This window comes from Sceloporus undulatus, chromosome 6, assembly GCF_019175285.1.
Source record: "Sceloporus undulatus isolate JIND9_A2432 ecotype Alabama chromosome 6, SceUnd_v1.1, whole genome shotgun sequence".
Lineage (NCBI taxonomy): Eukaryota > Metazoa > Chordata > Lepidosauria > Squamata > Phrynosomatidae > Sceloporus > Sceloporus undulatus.
In genome coordinates, this window is record NC_056527.1 from 114,822,191 (window position 1) to 114,844,416 (window position 22,226).

Consider the following 22,226-nt stretch of genomic DNA (forward strand, 5'->3'; position numbering starts at 1 on the left):
CTATCTATCTATCTATCTATCTATCTATCTATCTATCTATCTATCTATCTATCTTATTGTATTTAAAATAGCTTTGTTTTCAATTGCTTTAACATGGCTATTATTTTATTTTAACATTGACTTTTGAATGTTTTTATTTATAATGTTCAGTTGGCTCTCCATATCCATAATATAATATTAAATAAATAAATATAAATTCTACATCCATGGTTTCAACCATCTATGGCTTTAAAATAATTCAAAAATTCTGAAAAGCAAACCTTTTCCCCCCTCCTCATTTTATTTCAGGGACACCATTTTGCCACAGCATGCTTATAATGGGACTTGAGCATCCGCACATTTTGGTATCCACAGTGGGTCCTGGAACCAAACCCCAGCGGATCTCATGAGCCCACTGTAATCTTTTAAATTTGTAAACCATTTGAGCCCAAGTCTTGGGGGAAAGGCAGGCTGTAAATAAATCATAGATGATGATGATGATGATGACTTTGTTGCTGTTATTTTAGTCCTGTCTTTCCTTCAAGGAGCTCAAGATGGCATGCAGTGTTCTTCCCCTCTTCCATTTTTAGCCTCCTGACAACCCTGTGAGGTTGGCCACTCAAAGTCACCCAGTGAGTTTCATGGCTCAGTAGGTATATGAACTTTGGTGTTTCCACCCCTAGTCCTGGAATTTCTTGGATCTCAGGAATCAATTGACTTTTCCTAGCCAGGGTGGGATCACCAGCTGGAAGAATCTGTCAGAAATGTGGAGTTAAGGACAGACAGCTGCTTTGTAGACATGAAGATGAAATGACATGATGGTTTAACAGCCCTAAGTTAGTTTGTGCAGGGTGAGAGACCCAGAAAACTTCCCTATACTGTATCTTACTTCTTCATGCAAACAGTTTGTTGTCCTATCCCCAAACTATTTTCTGCTCTCCAGATCTCCACTCGCCTCCATTCATCAGTCTCTTGTCTCTTTCCTAAACAACTCTTCACTTCTTTATTCTCCATCCTGTACTCTATTTTTAGTCCCATTCACTAGACCTCCTTAATCCCTTCCCCGCCAGCCACCAAATGTTTATACGGAATCTTTGTTCTTTTAGACATCAATCTCTGCTTCGTCTCTTGTCCCTCCGCCATCTTCTGTTACTTTCTACAAAAACCGTCTGCTGAATTCTCTCTGTGGCTCCCCATTACAGTCAGCCCTCCATAGACACAGATTTTTTTTATCCACCGAGTCAAGCATCCACGGCTTGTATGTATTTTAAAAATACATAAATTCCAAAAAGCAAATCTTGATTTTGCCACTTTACATAAAGGACACCATTTTACTATGCCATTGTATACAATGGCAGTAGAGCATCCAGAGATTTTGGTATCCATGGGGTCCTAGAACCAAACACCAGCGTATACCATTGTACTTTTGTCCCCCCGCCCCCACAAGTTTTCACCCCTTCATGTTTTTAAAGCTATCTCCCTCCTTTATTCTACTTACTACCAATTCCACTCTCCCTCTTTCTCTCTCTCTTGCCAGTTTTGCATCCAATTTGCAGAAATATATTCTCCTTCAGGATTAGAGAATCAGTGGTTCTCCAGACATTATTGGACTCCATCTCCCATCAGCCCCAGCTAGCATGGTCAGGTTGATGAAAGAAGTAGTCCTACAATACTTAGAGGTCCACAGTTTTCCTACCCCTGCTGTGCATTAACTCATTCCTCTGAATTCCATCTTCTCTGCTTAAGAGCCACTTTTCTAGGAAAGTTGGGTTATTTTCCCCTCATCCACCTCGCCTTCTTGGATTAACAGTTCAACAAAGGTGCAAGAACCCTTTGGAACTTTAGATGAGGAATTCTGTAAAACCCAGAAGTAGATCCAATACAAGATACTTTTGGTTTCTGTGCCTCCCATCCTCAAAAACAATTTATCTTTCCCGACTCCCTCCCTGCATCCTTGGCACATCCACTGCACCCATATATACAGTTACATAACACAAAGATGCTTGCCCTACACAGAGAGATGGATGTATCACTTCTTCCCAAACCCCCTTCCCTACAAAAGCAAACTTGTGCCAACTCATCTGGGGGTCAGGAAACAGGTAACCTCTACCTTCTTTCCTCATCCAGTTTTGCAGGTATATTTGGAGCAGTCTTAGTAGAACATGGAAAAGGGTCTCTAGCAAATTTGAAGAACATGACAGTTTTCCCCAGAACATGATAAAAAACCCAAAAAAAACTACCAGATTTGCAGAACATGGAAAAGTAACTTTTTTGGACTCTAACTCCCTAATCATCTAGCCAATCCATTTTTTCAAACTCTGGTCTTACGCTGGAGGACACCCTTTCTTTCTTTTTGCAAGTCTTTCTGAGTTCCCACCAGTACCTTGTACCCCCAACTGATTTCTTCTTCTCTCTGAGCCATTTTCTTCCTCCCCGCCAAGTCCCCCCCCAAATGTGCCCCAACACTTACACTGCCAGGAAGGCAAGTCAGGCTGGAGTCTGGGCAAGATCTGAGCCTCCCACGATCCCCCTCCCTTTATATCCTTCCATCCAAAATAGCACCAGCAGCACCCCCCCATCCCAGTCTCTCCCCCTCCTGCTTCCCTGCAAGCCCATGGCAGCTGTGAGTGACATGATGACAAGGAGGCCAAGAGATGGCTCTCTGGAGGTCCAGCCTGACCATGAATGGTGTGCTTCTTCATCCCTTCATCTGTCCCCCTTCCCTCCCACCCCCCAATCCCTTGATTCCCAGAAGAGAGAAACATTCCTCAGAGGAGGAGGAGGAGGAGGGGGACAGACACACTTGGAGGAGGATGCTGGTGGCAGATAAGAGAACAGAGCTAGAATGACAGTCTATGTGCGCACTTGCAGGAGTGAAATATGGATGGAGAGAAACAAAGGATGGTCAAGGAAAAGACTTCTGGAATGGAGAAGATGCTTAAGCATAGCTGGGAGCTTCTCACATTAAAGTACATTGCATAAAGCCCAGTGTGTTTTTTTGAGCCAGAAGGAAGGCTGGGGGATATGGAGAATATGGAGTGATCCAAACCTAATTTTGATGTAAGAGAATAAAAGTCATCGACAAATTGAACAAGACTAGAGGCTGCAATTATTTACGAAAGGAAGAGAAATCCCAGATAAACGATAAAGGAGAAATCAAAGGTATAGCTGGAAAATCAGCATGCAAAGGGGCCTTGCAGCACCTGGAAGAAAGAAGTTGGCAGCATAAGCTTTCATAGATTTCATCTTCGTTCCCTTCCCTCTCGGGGTGTATTGAACTAAAGCAAGATGCAACATTAATCTTTTTGGTTTCTTTAAAGACATTTAAATTTAAAGATATCTAATGGATACTAATTAAATATATACTTGCAACAAAAAGTGATAACAATTACAAAATATTCATTGAAGATACACACACACACACACACACACACACACACACACACATACTTGTACAAGTATTTCTTTATTATATATATATATATATATATATATTCGTTCATTCATTCATTCATTCTTTTCTTTGCAATGTCCTGTTACCAAAAAGAAGCCTTAATTTAAAACCATAGATTAAAAACAGTACCATAAGCAATACATTAATAATAACTTTTGGTATGTTTTAACCTACGTCTGATTTTTCATGCATTTGTTTTTATCCTGTAAGTTGAACAAGTCCCACTCTTGGAAACAAAAAGGCAAGCTATAGATAAAGTGATTGACTGACAGATCAGAGAATACTATCATGAAGAAAGATTTTGGCTGCCAATCCAATGCTGTATGAGGAATGGAAGGGGCTGCCATGTGGTCCTTCCACCTTTAACTGGCCTTGTGTGACATGAAGAGTTCCTTCTGTCTGAGAGCCAAATTAGACATGACATAAATAGAAACAATGGCAGTTTTAAAAGGTTTAGTAGAAAAGTGTCAGACCACTTGTTCCTTGAAGGAAATTGTGGCAGCGGATGGGGGAGAGTGAGGCAGCTTCTATCTGGAAATAGTGGTTGGGGAAGGAGAGCAAGCTATCCTCTCTACAACAGACTAGTCCTGACCCAAATTGATCCCTTTCCCATCACTGCTGTTAATCTTTAAAAATCTGACAAACTTCCACATTGCCTCATGTATAACATTCAAGTCAGATCTCAACCCAATAACATGCCCTCCAACATTTTGTGGGTAAAACCAGACTATCTTCAGATAAGGGAGACTCAGCCTGTGCTACTGAAAACCTATTGCTGTCCAACATTTGACAAAAACTGGGACGTACGAGGCCAAGCAATGAAAAATGTTATTAATGAAGAAGTTCAACGAAGCTAGGTGAGACTGACCACATTCTGGTGTTGTTTGACCACATGTCTCAGTTTTCATTTGTCAAATGTTGGAGGGCATGCATTCTTTGTGTGTGTGTGTGGGGGGGTATTAGTAATAACTGCAACAGTAATAGTAGCAACACAGGTTGAGTCTCCCTCATTTAGAGCTCCATAATACTCCAAAATCCAAAATTGTCCACCTGGATAGCTGTGATAGTGACTGCTTTTCCCCCCCAAATGGTTGAGTGTACAAAATTGTTTCACGCACAAAATTATTACAAACATCGTATAAAATTACCTCCAGGCTATGTGTACAAGGGGTATACGAAACATAAATATACCCCTCCTGACTGGATTTGTCCTATCCATTGTTGTCTGCTTTGACAGGCAGAAAGTCTTGACTCTTTCAGACTGGGGTTTCTTCCAGTCTTGGGACCTGAAATCCTTTAAAGAGGAGATTATTCAATCTAGCATCAACAGTGTATATCATGGTACTTTACAGAATGCAACTGGAAAGTTTCCTGTCCTGAAGTGCTTGCAATCTGAAGGCCTCACAAGGTTGGAGTGGGAGATTTCAATATTCAACACACACAATCTAACCTGACCCATGTCCACTCCTTAATATTACGGTGGGACTACTCCTCTACCTAGGTAGCTGGCTCTAAAAAACCAGTCTAGTGGATTCTGGGGCATGCAGTCCAAAAAAGTAACATAAACTCTAGATTTTTGTGGGGTTTTTTGGGCTATATGGCCATGTTCTAGAAGAGTTTATTCCTGATGTTTTGCCAGCATCTGCGGCTGCTCCTGAAAAACCCACACAAATCTACATGAACCCTTTGAATTCACATAACATAAATGTTGAAAATTCTGGTCTCATCATCTTTCCAGCCTCCATATGTTGAATTCATTGTGTGATGCTCCCCTGAGGACCGTTTACCTTAAACTCTTTGCTTTGCTTTCTTTCTCATTTCTGCCCTTACTGATGGAATCTTTCCCCCCCTTTTTCCTCTTGACAGCTGAGGTCCATCTGTGTTGGAGCCATATTGTCCAGTACATTTACCAGCCTCTCTTTTTTCCCCTCCTTCTCCCTTCTAGGACAGTTTACATAGATTAAACTTCTAGGGCAGTTCACGTAGATTAAATGGGAAAAGTAGTTACCAAGGGTTATTGTATATGAATTTAGAACTGGCTTCTTGGAAAGATTCCAGTGTAGGATGATGATGAATCTAGTCACCCTACTCTTTCCTGTTGCAAAAAAACCTCCTGTCTCCATGAAGCGTGGGGGGCAATGGCATCTATCCTGCATGAGATCAGATGCAATGTTGAAAGCAGTTACTTTTGGGGGGAAGGGGGACTACAACTCCCAGGCCAAAATAAAGCTGCTTCAGGTCACTTTGAAGGTATGCTGTTTAAATGACACACACATCTTAAAAGGCCAGAAGCTGCGCTCCAGTCCTTAGGACTGGAGCATAGCTTTGGCGTGGCTTTTGGACTCTTAGTACGCATGCATCATTTAAACAGCATACCTCCAAAGTGACCCGAAGCAGCATTATTTTGGCCTGTCTGTATGGGGCCTAGATTCATCCCGGATTATTTTCCTAGTGTGAATGGGACCTAAATGTAATTCTCGGCCTTCCACCAACCCAAACCACCATCCTCACCTTCTTTGACCTTGGGCAGACCAGGGGGTTGTTTAAGGGGACAAGGGTTTTGCGAGGGGAGTCAGAGAGAGAAGGCAGTCTGAGATGGAGAGCAAAAGAGAGCGATGGAATTAGCTCTGCTGCCCCTGGAACTTCACACCTCTCAAGGCCGCTCAGACTGGAGCCGATTCTCAGCTGCTATTGTTGACCCGGCCGAGGGAGGGATGGAGAATGGACAGGTGCTCAGGGCCGGATAAGCCCAGGGGTAGGATTAAAGGGGGAGAGGGGGGATTGCAGTCTTGGCGAGGTTTGGAGATTAACACCCGCTTTTGTTTGTGTCACAAGGATGCTTTTGGATCATTCCCTTGGTCCTTTCTTTTGTTATAACCCAGGGCGGGAAACAGTTGCATGGCAGAGGAGCCAGGCTGGGCCGATGGAGAAGCAAGAGCCACTAAGATGGAGAGAATGGACAGCGGTAGGAAATGGCTGCAAAATGGGGGCAGCCAATTCCAGACCAGGCAGTTGGAGATGATGTTGGAAAGGACTTGCAACAACTAGACAAACCAGCATGCAATGTACTGTACATCTGTGTAACGTAGGAGTCACTAATGTATCTTTATATCCCCCTCAGAAATTTTAATACAGTGGTACCCTGGGATACGAAAGCACCGCCTTACGAAATTTCCGGGATACGAAAAAATCCCATAGGAAAAAACTGTTCTGGGTTACGGTTTTTTTTTCGGCTTATGAAAAAATTTTTTGGTGCTTTTCGGCGCTTTTTCGCATGAAACGCGGCTTTCCAGCGCTAGCGCCTATGGCTTTTTCGGGTTACGAAAAAAATCGGGTTACGAACGCCGCGGCGGAACGAATTAATTTCGTAACCCGAGGCACCACTGTACATCCATTGGATTTAGGATTCACTGATTTCAGTGGAACATTTTTGGAGGTAAATGCCTAAATTTATCAGGCTCACGAGGTTATAATATTAAGATAGATATATTAATCTTTTATTTTGTATCTTCTGAATAGTCTCCTTCTTGAAGTTGATATTGTGGATTTTAGTTTGCAAGTATATTAATTTCAAAATGTACATTCACCTTAATGGTAGTTCTTCAAGTGGTCATCTGCAAACTCACACAAATGATGTTATCTATGCCTGCAGAGTGCATTATTCAGAACAAGGTACTGCGCAGGCAGAGATAACCTACTTGTGTGAGATACAGAGACCACAAAAAAGATATCCATTTTGTTTGTTGTGATCTATCTCTCCATCTATTAAGGTCATCTTGAATCCTGATACTGCCTTCTGAGGCATGAGCTGCTTGGGGAAAGCTAGTCTCCATCATGAAACTTTGACCAGATGGATGGTTTACATAGCCATTTAACAGGTGATGATTCCCCTAAAGAACCCTAGGAATCATGATTTGGCCAGATTGGTGACAGAAAGGCACTTTGCATGTGCTCAGTTCACATTACTGCTGCAGTATAGTTATCGTAATGAATTTATTTATCTAGTTATTCAGTTTATATCCCATGTTTCTCCTGCTAAAGGACCCAGGGCTGTTTACAATAATTTAAAATAGAAGTTGGTTCAAATATCACATTACAAAAGTTTTTTTTTAATTAAACAACTGAAATGTTTAAAATATTGGCTTAAATACCCTAACAAGGCACCAGATCCCATCTGATCTTGGAAGCTAAGCAGGATCAGCCCTGGTTAGTACTTAGATGGGAGACTGAATGCTAGGTAGTGTGGGCTATATTTCAGAAGAAAGAACTAGCAAAACTATTTCTGAGTGTTCCTCGCCTAAAATACCCATTAAAATTCATGGGGGTCACTACTGGTTGACAGGCGACTTGAAAGCACATAAGCACACGCTATTAAAACACAATTAACAACGTATAAGATAAAAACACAGCATACCACATGTCACTGTCAAGACAATTCTGCCATATGGCTGAAAATCAATGAAAGGTCTGCCTAAACAAATTTTAAAAAGGTCTTAACTTGCCGGTGGAAAAAGAGTTTCCCTTTTTAAAACTTGCATCACGGGGATGTGGGGAGTGCAGTCTGCACCAAGTGACACCCTCAGAGCGGACTCCATCATCTGCCTTTTGGCAAAGGAAGGCTGTGGCATTTGCCTGCATCCCTTTAAAACACCAAAGAGATTGTGTGAGTGTGGTGAAGTACAATGGGAGGAGAGATTTAGATATTTAGCCTTCCCCAGCAGAGAGCTCTAGTGCCCCGCTGAACTACAAATCCCAGAATTTCGTAGCATTGAGCTATGTAGTGTCAAATGGCTTTATTTCAGCACTGTGGCAACAGCCTAAGATTATAGCAGATAAATGCAGTTAACTTATAGCCCCCATGCCTTGCATTGTGGCTTTCCAGTTGCAGGTCAATGTAGTCCCCCTGAGTGTGGGGCTAAAGCAAATTTTATAAAGTGGCTGGAGTAGGCGGAAAGTCCCTGGATCTGTCTTCATTCAAGGAAGTCCAACAACATTTGAACAAACAAAGGTACGATGATGACAAGAGCATTGCTGAGCATGTACAGAAGGGGTTTCCCTCACCAAAAAATAAATGACCTTTGCATTTAACCACAAGTCCACTTCCATGTTGTGAACAAAAGGAATGTTAAACATCACGTTTCTTTTTATGGGATGGGACATTTGATGGAGGAACCATGTGGCATAGTGGTTTGGGCACTGGACTATCACTGGCAGCCAGGGTTTGATTCCCAGCTTAGTCATGAAAACCATTGGGTGATCTTGGGCAAGTCACACACTCTCAGTCTCAAGGAAGGCAATGGCAAACCTCCCCCTGAATAAATCATGCCAAGGAAACCTGATGATAGGTTTGTGTTAGGGTGAAGGCACACAAAAACAGCAGCAGCAACAACAACAACATTTGATGGGGATGCATGGGGTGGGGAGGCACTGCTTAGTCGAAAATGTGCAAGATTGCCCAAATAGGAGTTTGGACAGGTCAGTCAAGGGGTGCAGGGTGGAGTGAGGACCCTGGATTTGGTATCTGGGAGTGTTGCATTCTCCTGTCTCTGGGAAATATCCTTCTTGACACCCAGCTGCTGTTGACAGCCTCTCGGCTTTGGCTCGCTTTCTGGAATCCTGGCCTTTCTATATCGAGACAAAAAGAATTAGGGAATAGTTTTGAGGGAGGGGAGGCTTGCGGTGAGGAGGGGGGGGGGGATGCACAAAGTTAATTATCTCTTGGCCTTGTCTCCTCCACGGCCGAAAGGGAAGAGTGCGAGCAAGCAACACTGGGAGGAATTAAATTTGGCCTCGTTCCTTGAACATAATGCCCACTTAGTCAGTATAAAGTGGATACCCAAACAAGAGTACAACTGTTATCCCGAAAGAGGTGAGACATTCCAGGGATTTGGGGAGGGGGGCAGAAGGGGTGCAAAGAGAGAGTGGGTGTGGGGCATGTGTGGAAATGTGTCTTTGTAATCAAAGTCTAATGTCATTTGCAATAGAATCTGGGTGCTATTGATCCTCAGCCATTGTCATGCTGTGCCTCCTCCCCTGTTGAGAGTATTCCTCACATTTGACCCACATCTGTTTGCCCCATTGTCCTTCAGTTTTTAACCCCTGCTGGAATGACACCAATGGACTCGTGTTTCTCCAAAGATGGCACGGAGCAGCAGCCCCTGTATCCCTCCATTATTGGAATGGTTGTTGTTGTGTGCCTTCAAATCAATTCCAACTAATGGCAACCGTAAGGCCAGACTATCATGGGGTCTTCTGAGGCTGAGAGTGTGTGACTCACCCAAGGTCATCTAGTTGGTTTCCATGGTTGAACCCCGATCTCCAGAGACATGGTCCAACGCTCAAACTACTACACCACTCTGGCTCTCTTTTATTCCCCCATACTGGCTCTCAGTGTCCACAAAACTCCATTCTCTACCCAAAGTGCTTGGCCAAAAAACACGTTTTTCACTCACACATGGTGCCAATGTTATCATAAATGTGCGACCTCCATGCCCTAGCAATGCCCACTCCTGAGATATCCTAGAAAGTGGCATTGTGGTAAGTCAAGGACTTGTCAGACCAGAACCAGATGTAGGGGTGGCTCAACTATTTGAGTAGATGGGGACTTTGCTCACCTAATCCCCAACACATCCACACTCCAATCACTTGTGGAAGGATAAGGGAGGAAATTAGACTTTGCAAGGGAGGATGCATGGTGTAGTGGTTGGAGCATTGGACTATGACTCTTGTCTTTCAATTCTTAACTTCCACCTTAATAATAGCAATGGACTCTTCTTGTGTTCTCCAAGGAGGGCACTGAGCAGCACCTGTATCCCTCCTCCATTGGGTTGTTGTTGTGTGCTTTCAAGTCGTTTCTGACTTATGGTGACTGTGAAATGGGAGTTCTGTGAAAGGATTTTCTGGGGCTGAAAATATGTGACCCTTGTATATTCTAGAAAATGGCACGATGATAAATGAGGACTTCTTAGACTAGACCTAGGGGTACAGGTGGCCCAACTATTTGGGCAGATGGAGACTTTGGTCACCTAATTCCCCAACACACCCATGTTGAAATCCGTTGGGGAAGGATATGGGGGTAATTAGACTTTGCAAGGGAGGATGCATGGTGTAGTGGTTTGAATGTTGGACTACAACTCTGGAGACTAGGGTTCGTTTCCCTGCTCAGCCATGGAAACCTACTAGGTGACCTTGGGCAAGTCACACATTCTCAGCCTCAGGGGAAGGCAATGCCAAATCTCCTTTGAATAGATCTTACCAAGAAAAGGAGCCCTGGTGGCACAATGGCTAAATGCCAGTACTGCAGGCGCAACGTTGTGAGTTCGATTCCAGGGGGCTCCAAGGTTGACTCAGCCTTCCATCCTTCCGTAGGTCACTAAAATGAGTACCCAGTTTGTTGGGGGCAATTGGCTTACAAATTGTAAACTGCTTAGAGAGTGGGGACTGATAAGTGGTACAGAAATGTAATGCTAAGAAAACCCTGTGATAGGGTTGCCCTAAGTGGGAAACAACTTGAAGGCACACAAGAACAACGACAACAAATGCTGAATGCTGTTGGCTTTGGTGTCTGGTAACCTTGAAACTCCCATGATCAGGTTTGCCTGAGGGCAGGGACGTAGCCAAGGGGGTGGTTCTTGGGGTCCGGACCCCCCTTCCGTTAGAAAAATGAATGGTGTGTGCTGCTGCACCGCCGCACCCAATCCCCATTATAATGGTGGCACTTAGTCTGGAACCCCACCCCCCCTCCTAAAATCCTAGCTACGTCCCTGCTGAGGGTTGGCATAAGTCGGAAACAATGTGAAGGTGCACAACATGCACAACCTTGGATTTGCCTCTGCTGGCCCCATTCTCGACCACAGTAGCTCCAGTCTGAACACCTGCCACTAAACCCAGTTTCCCAAATATCCCACCCGTGCCTTGTTTTCACTTTAATTTTAAACTCCCCCCAGTGCCATTATCCCAAAACATATGTTGCTGTTGTCATCGTGTGCCTTCAAGCCATTTCCAACTTATGGTAACCCTTAGGCGACCCTTATTATGGAGTTTTCTTGTCAAGTTCCTTCAGAGGCGGTTTGCCATTGCCATCCCCTGAGGCTCAGAGTGTGTGACTTGCCCAGGTTCACCCAATGGGTTTCCATTGCCAAGCCAGGATCCAAACCCTGGTCTCCAGACTCATAGTCCAATGCTCAAATCGCTACACTACATTGGCATCCTCAAAACATGCCCCCATCTATTTTCAGTTGCCTCGTGGGTCTGGCCAATGCTCCACGGGATCATGGGGGCCGAGGGGAGCCAGGGAGTGAGAGGCAGAGAGACAATTGTCTCTCTGAGGGCGGATCAAAACCAGTTTCTCTTCTTTTAAAAAAGGTTCTTGGAGATTTGGTGCACCTGCTGGACACAAAGACTCTGGTAACGTCACTAGAGCCATTTTAGCATGCGGGTGGGCAACAGGTGGGATGACAACAAGGGTCAAGGCTGATGGCAGAATTTATGCACCACCACCCTCTGCAGGAAACACAAATCACACACCCCTGCCGTTTTGACAACTTTTCCACAGTATGGATTCAATGAGCCAGACCTCCCACAGGGGCTGTATCCACACTGCAAAAATAATCCGGTTTGACATGCTCAATGCAATGGAATTCTGGACATGTGCCCCAACAAACTACCATGCCCAGAATTCCATTGCATTAAGCCGTGGCAGTTAAAAGTGGTGTCAAACCAGATTATTTCTACATTGCAGATGCAGCTTTTGTCAGCTTACATGCTTTGCATTGTTATCTGTCCCTCTCCCCAGTTTTCAAAAGTTGCATGGAAGACTGATGGAATCACACAGTCAGAGGAGCAAAGCAGAAGGCAAGGGATGCACCGTTTTAAAAAAGCCAGCACAGGCTAAAGAGGAATTTAGAAGACCTTAGCAGGGAAGAGAATATTATTATTTAAGAAACCGGGTAGAGAGAAAAATGGGAAGTCTTTTAAAGAGGGGAAAGGAGATTGTTGTTTGTATGTATGTCTGAGTTTGTGTCAGTGTTTATGTATGTCTATTTACTTATGTGTTAATTTTTGAATAAAAATTATTATACGGAATAGTTTTTTTGTGGATGCCAGCCATGAAAGCCTTCAACTTCACATTATACATAATAGTTTAAAAAAGGTCAGGACAGGCCCATGTTTTGTTGGAAGAGAATCTAACCTTTTGATCTTATTTTCATTTCGCTGCAGGTGATATTCCTGCAAGGTCCACAGGTAAGTCAACAATGCCTCTTCTTCACTCTCCAAGTTTCTCCAAACTAGGGTTGATCAAAGAGTGCATTAGTACCCTATTTCTTTCTTCCCACCCTATAGCTGCCTCCTGTCCCTCCCTCGAAAGGGGAGTGGGGTGGGGAATCAAAACCATGCTCCCTTGTCAGTCCAGCTGAATTGCAAGCAAGAAGAGCCACACACATGTTGTGGTTCCAGACCTGATGTTGTCAGGTATTTTCAATATTAGGTAATTCTTAAGAGGACATCTGTCCAGGGTGCTTTGATTGTGTGTTGCTGCATGGCAGGGCATTGAACTGGTCAGCCCTTGAGGGTCTCTTCCAACTCTATGATTCTATGATTCTATTAGGTTTATGACTGGGATGTGAGACAGGAGATATTCTGGAGGTTGGAAATACTCAATAGAGATTTTCTGTTGGGGAACAGAAGAACATTTTGAAGATGGGAAGGAATGGTTTTATGCCTGGAGGGAGAGTTTGTTGTTTTTGTGTGCCTTCAAATCACTTCTGACGTATGGCGAACCTATCTTGATGTTTTCCTGCCAAAATTTGTTCAGCTGAGGTTTGCCATTGCTTTCCCCTGATGCTGAGAATATGTAACCTGCCCAAGGTCACCCAGTGGCTTTCATGGCCAAGTTAGGAATCAAACCCTGATCTCTAGAGTCGTAGTCCAACAGAGAGGAGATACTTGTTAACAATTCAGAGGATGGAATATCCTTCTTTGGCAGTCTTTAAACAGCAATTGGATGGGGATATCACAGCAGTGCTTTCGTTGCTGATTCCTGTGCTGAAGGGAGTTAGACTACATAGTCCTTGAGATCCCTTCCAGTTCTATGATTCTAACTCTGTGCCTCTTGTTCTCAATCCTCCCCCAAATGCATATGTGGCCTCCACACTGTTTTGTGGCCCTTTTTACTAGTAAAAAAACCAAAAATTTAATTACCTCTCTGGGAAGTCTCTAGGAATGCCAGTTCCCCTTCTAAGTAGGTTGTAGGGACTGTGGGCCCTATTTGAAATTTAAAAAAGAAAGAAACTGTTTCTCCCCCACCCCAACTAGAAGTGGATTTTCCACTGTTTCTCTCTGTGTATATTTCATATACCAGCATCACCCTGGGAGATGCAAGTGGAAGGAAATTGCCTCCCAGACCTGCTGCTTAGAAGAAAAGAGAGAGATTGGAGATCGTATGCAGGAGCCACATTTTCCAAAAGGTAAGAGGTTTTGAGTTACATGGAACTTTCATCAGGTGTGCTAGGAAGATAATCCCATTCTCAGTCATTAGAGATGTTTGGTCTCTTAGAGTTATGCCAGTTAAAAAGATGCTGTATGGGGAATTGGAGAGCCAGTGTGGTATAGTGATTTAAGTTTAGGACTATGGCTCTGAGGTTTGTTGTTAACTGACCTCGAGTCGATTTCTATCCATGGTGACACTGTGGATGAGACATCTCCAAGAACCCTTGTCCTCCACTGCTCTGCTTAGTTCCTACAAATCATACCCATGATGACCTCCCTAATAGAGTCCATTCGTCTAGCATGTGGCATTCCTTTCTTTCTGCTTCCCTCCACCTTTCCTAGCATTATTGTTTTTTTCCAGTGCCTTTTTATTGTATGACAGCTTCAGTTTTGTCATCTTGGCTTCCAGGGAGATTTCTGACTTGATCTGCTCGACCCATTTGTTTGTCTTTTTGGCTGTTCACGGCATCCTCAGCACTCTTCTTCCTATCTTTTTGATTTTTTCCCTATCTTCTTTCTTAACTATCCAGCTCTCACATCTATACACGGTATTAGGGAATACAATAGCTTGTATGATTCTAACTTTTGTGATCAGTTGTATATTTTTGCATTTTAGGATCTTTTCTAGTTCTTTCATAGCCGCCCTCCCCATTCTTAATCATCTGATTTCCTGAATGCAGTTCCCATTCCTATCAATGTTTGATTTCAGGTATAAGAACTGTTTTACAACATCTATTTCTTCATTGTCTAGGTTGAATTTCTCTAGACGCTCTGTCATCATTATTTTTGTTTTCTTTACGTTCAATAGTAGTCTTATCTTTGAACTTTCTTCCTTGAACTTCCTTAGTAGTAGTTACGCCAGTTAAAAAGATGCTGTATGGGGGATTTGAGAGGCAGTACGGTGTAGTGATTTGAATGTTGGACAATGGTTCAGCAGATCAGGGTCCAAATTTCTGCTCAGCCACAGAAACCCACCAGGTAACCTTGGCAAGTCACACTCTCTCACCTTCAGAGGAAGACACAAAATAAACCCATTCTGAACAAAACTTGCCAAGAAAACCACTTAGGGTTGCCATACATCAGAAACGACTTGAAGGCACGCAACAACAAACAGAGGATTAACATTCATTATCTTGTTGATGCTGATCAATGTTCTAATGCACTTTTAAGTGGTCAATAACTGTTTTTTGTGATTAGGCTGTTATCTTTCTGGCAGCAGTTAATGATGCCTGTATTTAAAACCATCTTGGCATCCCAGGGAGCTGCTTTTGCTATGTGTCTTCAGGAGGGTGTTTCTTTGAGAAAGAGAGAGAGAGAGAGAGAGAGAGAGAGAGAAGGTCCTTACCTTTATTCCTAACTTCTGGAAACAAGGAAAATGTGGAGGAGAGGAGATGCATCTTAGCCACAAGGCCTGTCCCATTTAGAGCCTTTTTGATTCCCAGCAGATGGCACTGGTGAAGGAAGACAGGGCTCTTAAGCAGTACTTGCCCCAACTTCACATGACTGAATATCTATCTGGCTGTGTCCCTTCCCCATGTGAATATGTCAAACATCTTCTACAACCTGAAGGAGTACCATGTTGCTTGGATGACTGAAGGTACCCATCAGGCATTCTTTCCACCCTCCAAGGGCCATTAGTTGGAGTCCTGTTGCTACATTGCACCCATGTAAGCATGCTGGCAGAGGTGCTGGGAGCAGGAGGGGGAAAGCAATGGGATCTGCACCTGTGGATCACTTGAGCCACACAGGAGTAGTTTGTCACCTTTCTTTTCCTCTGTGCTGCTCTAGAACTGTTTCGTATCTCACCAGATACAAAATGTCTCCGGGGATTTCACGGCTTCTTCAGAAAGTCAGAGGAACTTACTCAAGAGTTGCCCCCTTCTGCTTGTACCTGTTTTTTTTTAAATCTGACTATAGTCCTCTTCTAATCCTTGCAGGTCTATTTTAATAGCGCCAACCTATTTTAATCAGTTTAATCAAGAGATCCGGTGTAAGCCAGACTAATCTATACATCTGCGTGCTTTCATCTCCTTTAATCTTCTTGCATATTGGACTTAATGCCTGTGATCCCTTTTTAGGCACCTACTAGCCTGGCTTAATGTCATTTGCACATATGCATATTTTAATCTGCCTTTTGTTCATCAGGCAACAGAAACCAGTCTCTCCCATTTCCTTTTACATCAGCAGCAAATTCCAATGGGAACTATTCTACTTGGTGTGAAACAGGATGGTGTCTAATTCACAGGAGGCAAAAGTGCCAACCCCGTCTCCTGAGTCTTCAGTGAGAATGATAAAGGCTTCCCCAGAAAACAAATGCATAGTACTGGTTCTGTGATTATTTATTCAGTTTCATCACTTAGGCTCCATCCACACTGCAGAAGTAATCTAGTTTGACACTAATTTAACGGCCATGTATGGATCCTATGGAATCCTAGGAGTTGTCACTTGCTGTGGTATCAAAGCTCTTTGACAGAGAAGGTTAAATATCTCACAAAACTACAATTGCCAGAATTCATAGTGAGATCCCAGAATTGAGCCATGGCAGTTGAAGTGGTGTCAAACTGGGTTATATCTGCAGTGTGGAAGCAGCCTTAGACCAGTCCCAAGATTAAGTCATGGCAGTTGAAGTGGTGTCAAACTGGGTTATATCTGCCGTGTGGAAGCAGCCTTAGATCAGTCCCAGGATTAAGTCATGGCAGTTAAAGTGGTGTCAAATTGGGTTATATCTGCAGTGTGGATAACCCTTAGGTCAGCTTTCCCCATCTAGTGCCCTCTAGATATGATAGACTACAATGCCCATCAACATGAACCACCATGACCAGTCATCACACCTCACAAAGCTTCAGCTGTAATTAGCAGAGAGGATGAGCAGTTATAGAAGACCACCATAAATAACGATAAATGCTTTAAAAAGTATCCTACTTTTGTATATTGTCCTCCTATTAAGCTGCATATTTAGATTCTAGATAGGACCACTGGTGGGAATGGGCTACTGCTGGCACCCTGCTGGACACTCGCTTTCCAGACCGGCCAGCAGACCCACTAGATCCAGAAGACAGCCTATTCCCACCAGCACACTGGGAGACATCCCTCCTGATGAGGTGTCATCTGGTGAGGTGTGTACCCTTGCACACCCCTAGTGACACTGATGGAAAGGGGCTGCCTTCCAAATCTGGCAGCTCTTCTAGTCAGGTAAGGAAGTGAGTGTCTCCCTTTCTCGTTGACTATCAGCTTTGCCAGACTTGAAAAGGATACAGAATGGCAGCAGCAGCCCACTCCCATCAGTGGTCTCTGAGGTTTGGAGGATCTGCTGGCCAAGCAGGAAAATGAGTTGTCTCCATTTCCTTGCCAAACCAGTAGATCTGCCAGACTTATAAAATGCTGCTGAAGAGAGAGGTGGGGAGGGGTGGTATTAAAACACAAGCTGCACCAGGTGTCAAATATACTAGGTGTGCCACTGGGTGTCAAACACAGTTGGTGCTCCACATTTGAGGCTTAGACTTTTGCTGGCTTGATTATTCATAGATTTGGTTAATATGTCCTCTCTAGGAATTTCTAGGTCCTCTGTGCAAGAAGTTGACCACAAAGTGGTGCCTGGGGGATTATGTAGAGATATCCAAAGAATCCTTGGATCTGTAATTTGGCAAAGTATTCAGAATTCTCTGCCAGACGGCAATAATGTCTTGTTGTTGTTGTTGTTGTTGTTGTTGTTGTTGTTGTTGTGTGCTTTCAAGTTGTTCCTATTATGGCAACCCTATAATGGGTTTTTCTGAGGTTTTCTGAGGTTTTCTGTTCAAACTCTGGTCTCCAGAGTCATAGTCCAGTGTTCAAATCGCTATACCACATGCCTTACCAGACTACAAAATCCAGAATGCAGACAGGGCAGTTAGTGGTATGACAATGCTATACTTGTATAGTATGAAAAAAAACCCATAATCGGTCAGCCTTCCTAGTGATAACCTTGGTTTTTGCACAAGAAGGGAGATTTATCCTCTGAAAGACACAAGGTGGCAGCATTTATTCATGAAGGAACTGTATTATAATCAGAAGTAGGACCATTAAATGCCAACTTGGGACACTGGACAAAATGAAACTTCAGGTTTTTTTTTTTGTCTTAACTTGGTGTTCAGGTGAGGATGGAAATGCTCATTCACAGAAGCAAGATTGGGTACACAATGCCTTCCAACTGGGCACGGAGGTGTGTGATAACACCCATTTTTAAAAAGTTTCAGCCATCACTGAGGCTGGGAGGAAAGACTCCTAAGGTACACACACACACACACACACACACACACACACACACACACAACCCCAAACACAAAAACACAGCCCTGTGAAGACTTAGCATGTCCAATAGCCATGGAGTGTTGAATGTCTTTGTGGACTGGGGGGGCGGTGGAAAGAAAGACATGTGGAGGGGGAATGGAATGAAGGCCTGGCTACGTGGCACCCTGGATAAGAGTTCTCCATAGCATGCTATAAGATTTGGTCGAAAATCTCACATATATTGATTGAGTTTCCCTTATTCGAAATACTTGGGACCATAAGTGTTTTGGATTTTGGATTTTTTCAGATTTTGGAATATATGCATATACATAAGGAGATAGGTTGGAGATGGGTAAGCCTAAATATGAAATTCATTTCTTTCATATATACTTTATATTATAAACACAGTCTGAAGATAATTATTATATTTTTAATAATGTTGTGCATGAAACAAAGTTTGTGCACACTGAACCATAAGAAAGCAAAAGCGTCACTATCTCAGACACCCACGTGAGCAATTTTGGATTTTAAAATTCTGGATAAGGCAGACTGAATCTGTACTAATAAAGAAGGAGCCCAAGACCAAAGGTCAGTTTGGCTCAGACCATGGAAACCCTTTCTTTTTTTTTACCATAGCTGGCCATACTGGCTGGGGGATTCTGGAAGCTGTAGTCCAAAAAAAAAAGGATCTTTTCTCAGTTCTAATCCATCCCAGTGTCCAAACTGGGATGGCACACAAACCTACACTTCCCCTCTTGGCTAGGCAGAGGAATTCAGTTCATGCATCTGCATAGACACAAACACAAACACAGCTGTTTGATGGTCTTTATTCTGTGCTTTGGGGTTGGTGCTGATATACAGAGTGTGGGAGGTGAGGAAAGGTTTCTCCAGTGCCTTTTAGGTATGGAGCTGGGTATGTAAGAGAGAAAAGGAACGAGGCATCTTGTCTTCAAAAGAGTTACTCATTGAGACCTTTCTGCAAAGGAACAGAAAGAGAGAGAGAGAATGAAGAGATAAAGGAAGGAATCAGTGGAGAAATGCAAAGGTGGAAGAAGGAACTTAAATGACAGGGAGTGTGTAGACTAAAAGGAGCACAGTGGATTCTCACCTTTGCCCCAATATCGCGGCTTTTGGCCCGCAGCTTGTTGACTTGGGACTCGGCAATGTCAGCTCTTTCCTCGGCTTCATCCAGCTCATGCTGAACTTTCCGGAATTTGGCCAGGTTGCTGTTGGCCTGCTCCTCCTGGAAAAAAGGAAAAAGAGTTAAAAACTGGAAAGGAGCCTTTGGGGTTTGGAATTCAGGCTTTGCAGACATAGACCTTTGATATGTTAGGCACAAAACAATGCTGTTGATAGGCACAGTGGAACCTGTTGGCTTCCATCTAGTCTCCCATATTTCACTGTGAGCTAAAAAGCAGAAAAGAGATCTCTGAGGCACTACTGCTAAGATTTTATTGTTGTCTGTCCTTCAAGTCATTTCCAACTTATGGCAATTTTATCATGGGGTTTTCTGGGGCTGAGAGTGTGTGACTCACCAAGGTCACCCAGTGCATTTCCATGGCTGAGTGGGAATTGAACTCTGGTCTCCCAAGTTTCCACTACGCCACACTGGCTCTATTGCTAAGATTCCTGAGATTTAAAATTGTTGTGTGCCTTCAAGTAATTTCTGACTTATGGCAAACCTAAGGTGAACCTAACATGGGATTTTCTTGGCAAGATTTGTACAGAGGAGGTTTGCCATTGCCTTCCCCTGAGGCTGAGAGAGTGTGTCTTGCCCAAGGTCACCCAGTGCATTTCATGGCTGAGCCGGGATTTGAATCCTGGTCTCTAGAGTTGTTGTTTAGCAATCAAGCCACTAAGCCATGCTGGCTCTAATTTAAAAAGAGATTTTAAAAGATTTAAGGAGATGTAAAAGGAGGTGAGAAAGTGAGAGTGGGCTCTGTGAAATACTGCAGGAGGATTTCTGAGGTTAAATAATAATAACAGTGGCAGACCTTGTGGCCCTTTTAGGAAACCAGGAAAGAACCTGAATAGATCTAAGTATACTTCAGCTAGTAACAATTAAGATAACAATTATAAGTTTGCATCAAACAAACAAAAAATAAAATAAAATCCTGATTGATTGTAGTCGCATAGGATGTGCTTTTTATGGTTGCCTAGCTTCCAGGAAGACCTTGCTTGTGCCTCAGTTTGATGGAAAATCAATAGGTGAAGGGTAAGTGAGTGCTGAATGAACACCTTTTGTAGGCTTCCTTCATATCAAAGGGCCAAACCATGGTAATTCCTGAAAGGTGCCTAGAACAGTGGCTACTCACCGCTTCTTCTGCTTGTCTTTTGTATGCCTTCACCTTCAACTGGAGTTTATCCACCAGGTCTTGGAGGCGGACAAGGTTCTTCCGGTCTTCTTCAGTCTATATATCACAAAAGAAAGAGGAAGAGAGAATTCAGTATCCATTTGTTAGAGCCGGAGAATTCACTCATAGACTTGGGCTCACAGCTCTGAGTTTTAATTCCTTCTAAGCTGCTCTAGAATTAAAAGAGAATGGTCATTTTTTGGAACTGTCCATGAACGCTTCAGAAATCTAGTGTTCTAGTTTTTAAAAGAGAGGGGACTTTTTCTTTACTTTTCTTGTTCCAAAGCAGTTTCCCCACAATTTGTTCTGAACATCATGCTTGTTCCAGAAATCTCTCCTAAACTCAACAGACCAGATATCATGTTACTGCTATGTTTGTCTCATACCAATTAATTTCATTTATTAATTTGCATTAGGAATATATTTTAAACAAGATACAATTTCATTTTGTTTTCAGGAACAAAATGGTACTTGGGTTCCAAAGTACCTTGTTATTTCAAAAATACAAAGCAATGCATCTCTTAACCGATCTTGGGGCCAGTGATTTTATCGTTCTTGATTTCCTTCAAGTCATTTCCAATTTATGACAATCCCATTAAGGGGCTTTCTTGACAAGATGTGTGAATTGTTTGTTGTTGTTTATTGCCAGTTTATTCCTGGGATAATGGCACTTTAATGTCGATGTCATGTGAAAACCTTAATCACAATTGTGTGATTTTCATGGGTTATTCCTGGTTAAACCCCTGATTTCATCCTGTGATAAAGTCCTATGTCACACTGGATCTCTTTTATATTAACAGTTCCATTATTTAACTCAATTTATGTGTAGAAGTCTAGTTCCCTGGACCTTTATCATAGTTTGACTGGATTTCCTCTAGCAATAAACATTTTTTGTCTTTTTACCTTGCTATGAGCATCCAGAATAGCAGTTCCTGTATCAACTATAGCCATAAACATACAACACTAGTCTGCTGTATTCTGCTTGTATGAATACCAAATATTTTTACATTTCAAGATAAAAACCTCTTGAACCAGGCCACTTCAATTTCTAGAGATCTTATGAAGTGATTGAATTGGACTCACGATGAAACAGTCACTTTGTATTTGATAAAACTCTGCTAGTATAGACGTATCTTGTAGATAGTTAAGTTCATGCATGAATCAAAAATAACTAAATAGATTTTAAAATAATGGCAGCAAACAAGGTTCCAGAATATCTGTTAAAATGAGAGTTAGACAGAAACCATGGTCAACTGCACATGAAGGCCTCAGTTCAGAACTATTCCCAACAGAATGGAGTTCTTTGAACCACACCTGATAAGTGAGCTCCTTGATGCGCCTCTCACACTTGCGCATCCCCTTGACATTCTCCGCATTGCGCTTCTGTTCCGACTCCAGTTCGTTCTCCAGCTCCCGCACCCGAGCCTCCAGCTTCTGGAGCTGCTTCTTGCCACCCTTCAGGGCCAGCTGCTCAGCCTCATCCAAACGCATCTGGAGGTCCTTGATGGTCTGCTCCATGTTCTTCTTCATCCTCTCCAGATGTGCGCTGGTGTCCTGCTCTTTCTTCAGCTCCTCCGCCATCATGGCCGCCTGCCCCATTCAGGAAACAACAAAGAAACAAAGGCTGGTGTTGAGAGAAAGGGAGGATTCTTTAAGTCTGGCAAATCCACTGTGTGCTTTAACTC

At 43.1% G+C, this 22,226-nt stretch overlaps 2 protein-coding genes across 4 annotated transcripts in view; both read right to left on the reverse strand.

The window, feature by feature from the left end:
* Positions 1–4,640, reverse strand: part of MYH6 (myosin heavy chain 6) — a 41,481-nt gene extending 36,841 nt beyond the window's left edge. The window contains exon 1 of one of the 2 annotated variants that reach the window (XM_042475572.1): positions 4,582–4,640. The gene's annotated coding sequence lies outside the window, so the exon portion shown is untranslated. Of the gene's footprint in view, positions 1–2,449; positions 2,482–4,581 lie in introns of those variants that run through there. The other variant, XM_042475573.1, reaches the window with a different exon arrangement.
* A 14,358-nt stretch (positions 4,641–18,998) lies between these two features.
* LOC121934760 (myosin-7) overlaps positions 18,999–22,226 on the reverse strand; it is a 37,135-nt gene continuing 33,907 nt past the window's right edge. For both annotated transcript variants that reach the window (XM_042475571.1, XM_042475570.1), the window contains exons 37-40: positions 21,856–22,131; positions 20,503–20,598; positions 19,296–19,430; positions 18,999–19,163 (exon numbers count right to left, since the gene is read on the reverse strand). In XM_042475571.1, coding sequence (XP_042331505.1) covers positions 19,146–19,163; positions 19,296–19,430; positions 20,503–20,598; positions 21,856–22,131 — 525 coding nt within the window. In that variant the 3' untranslated portion in view covers positions 18,999–19,145. The remainder of the gene's footprint in view (positions 19,164–19,295; positions 19,431–20,502; positions 20,599–21,855; positions 22,132–22,226) is intronic.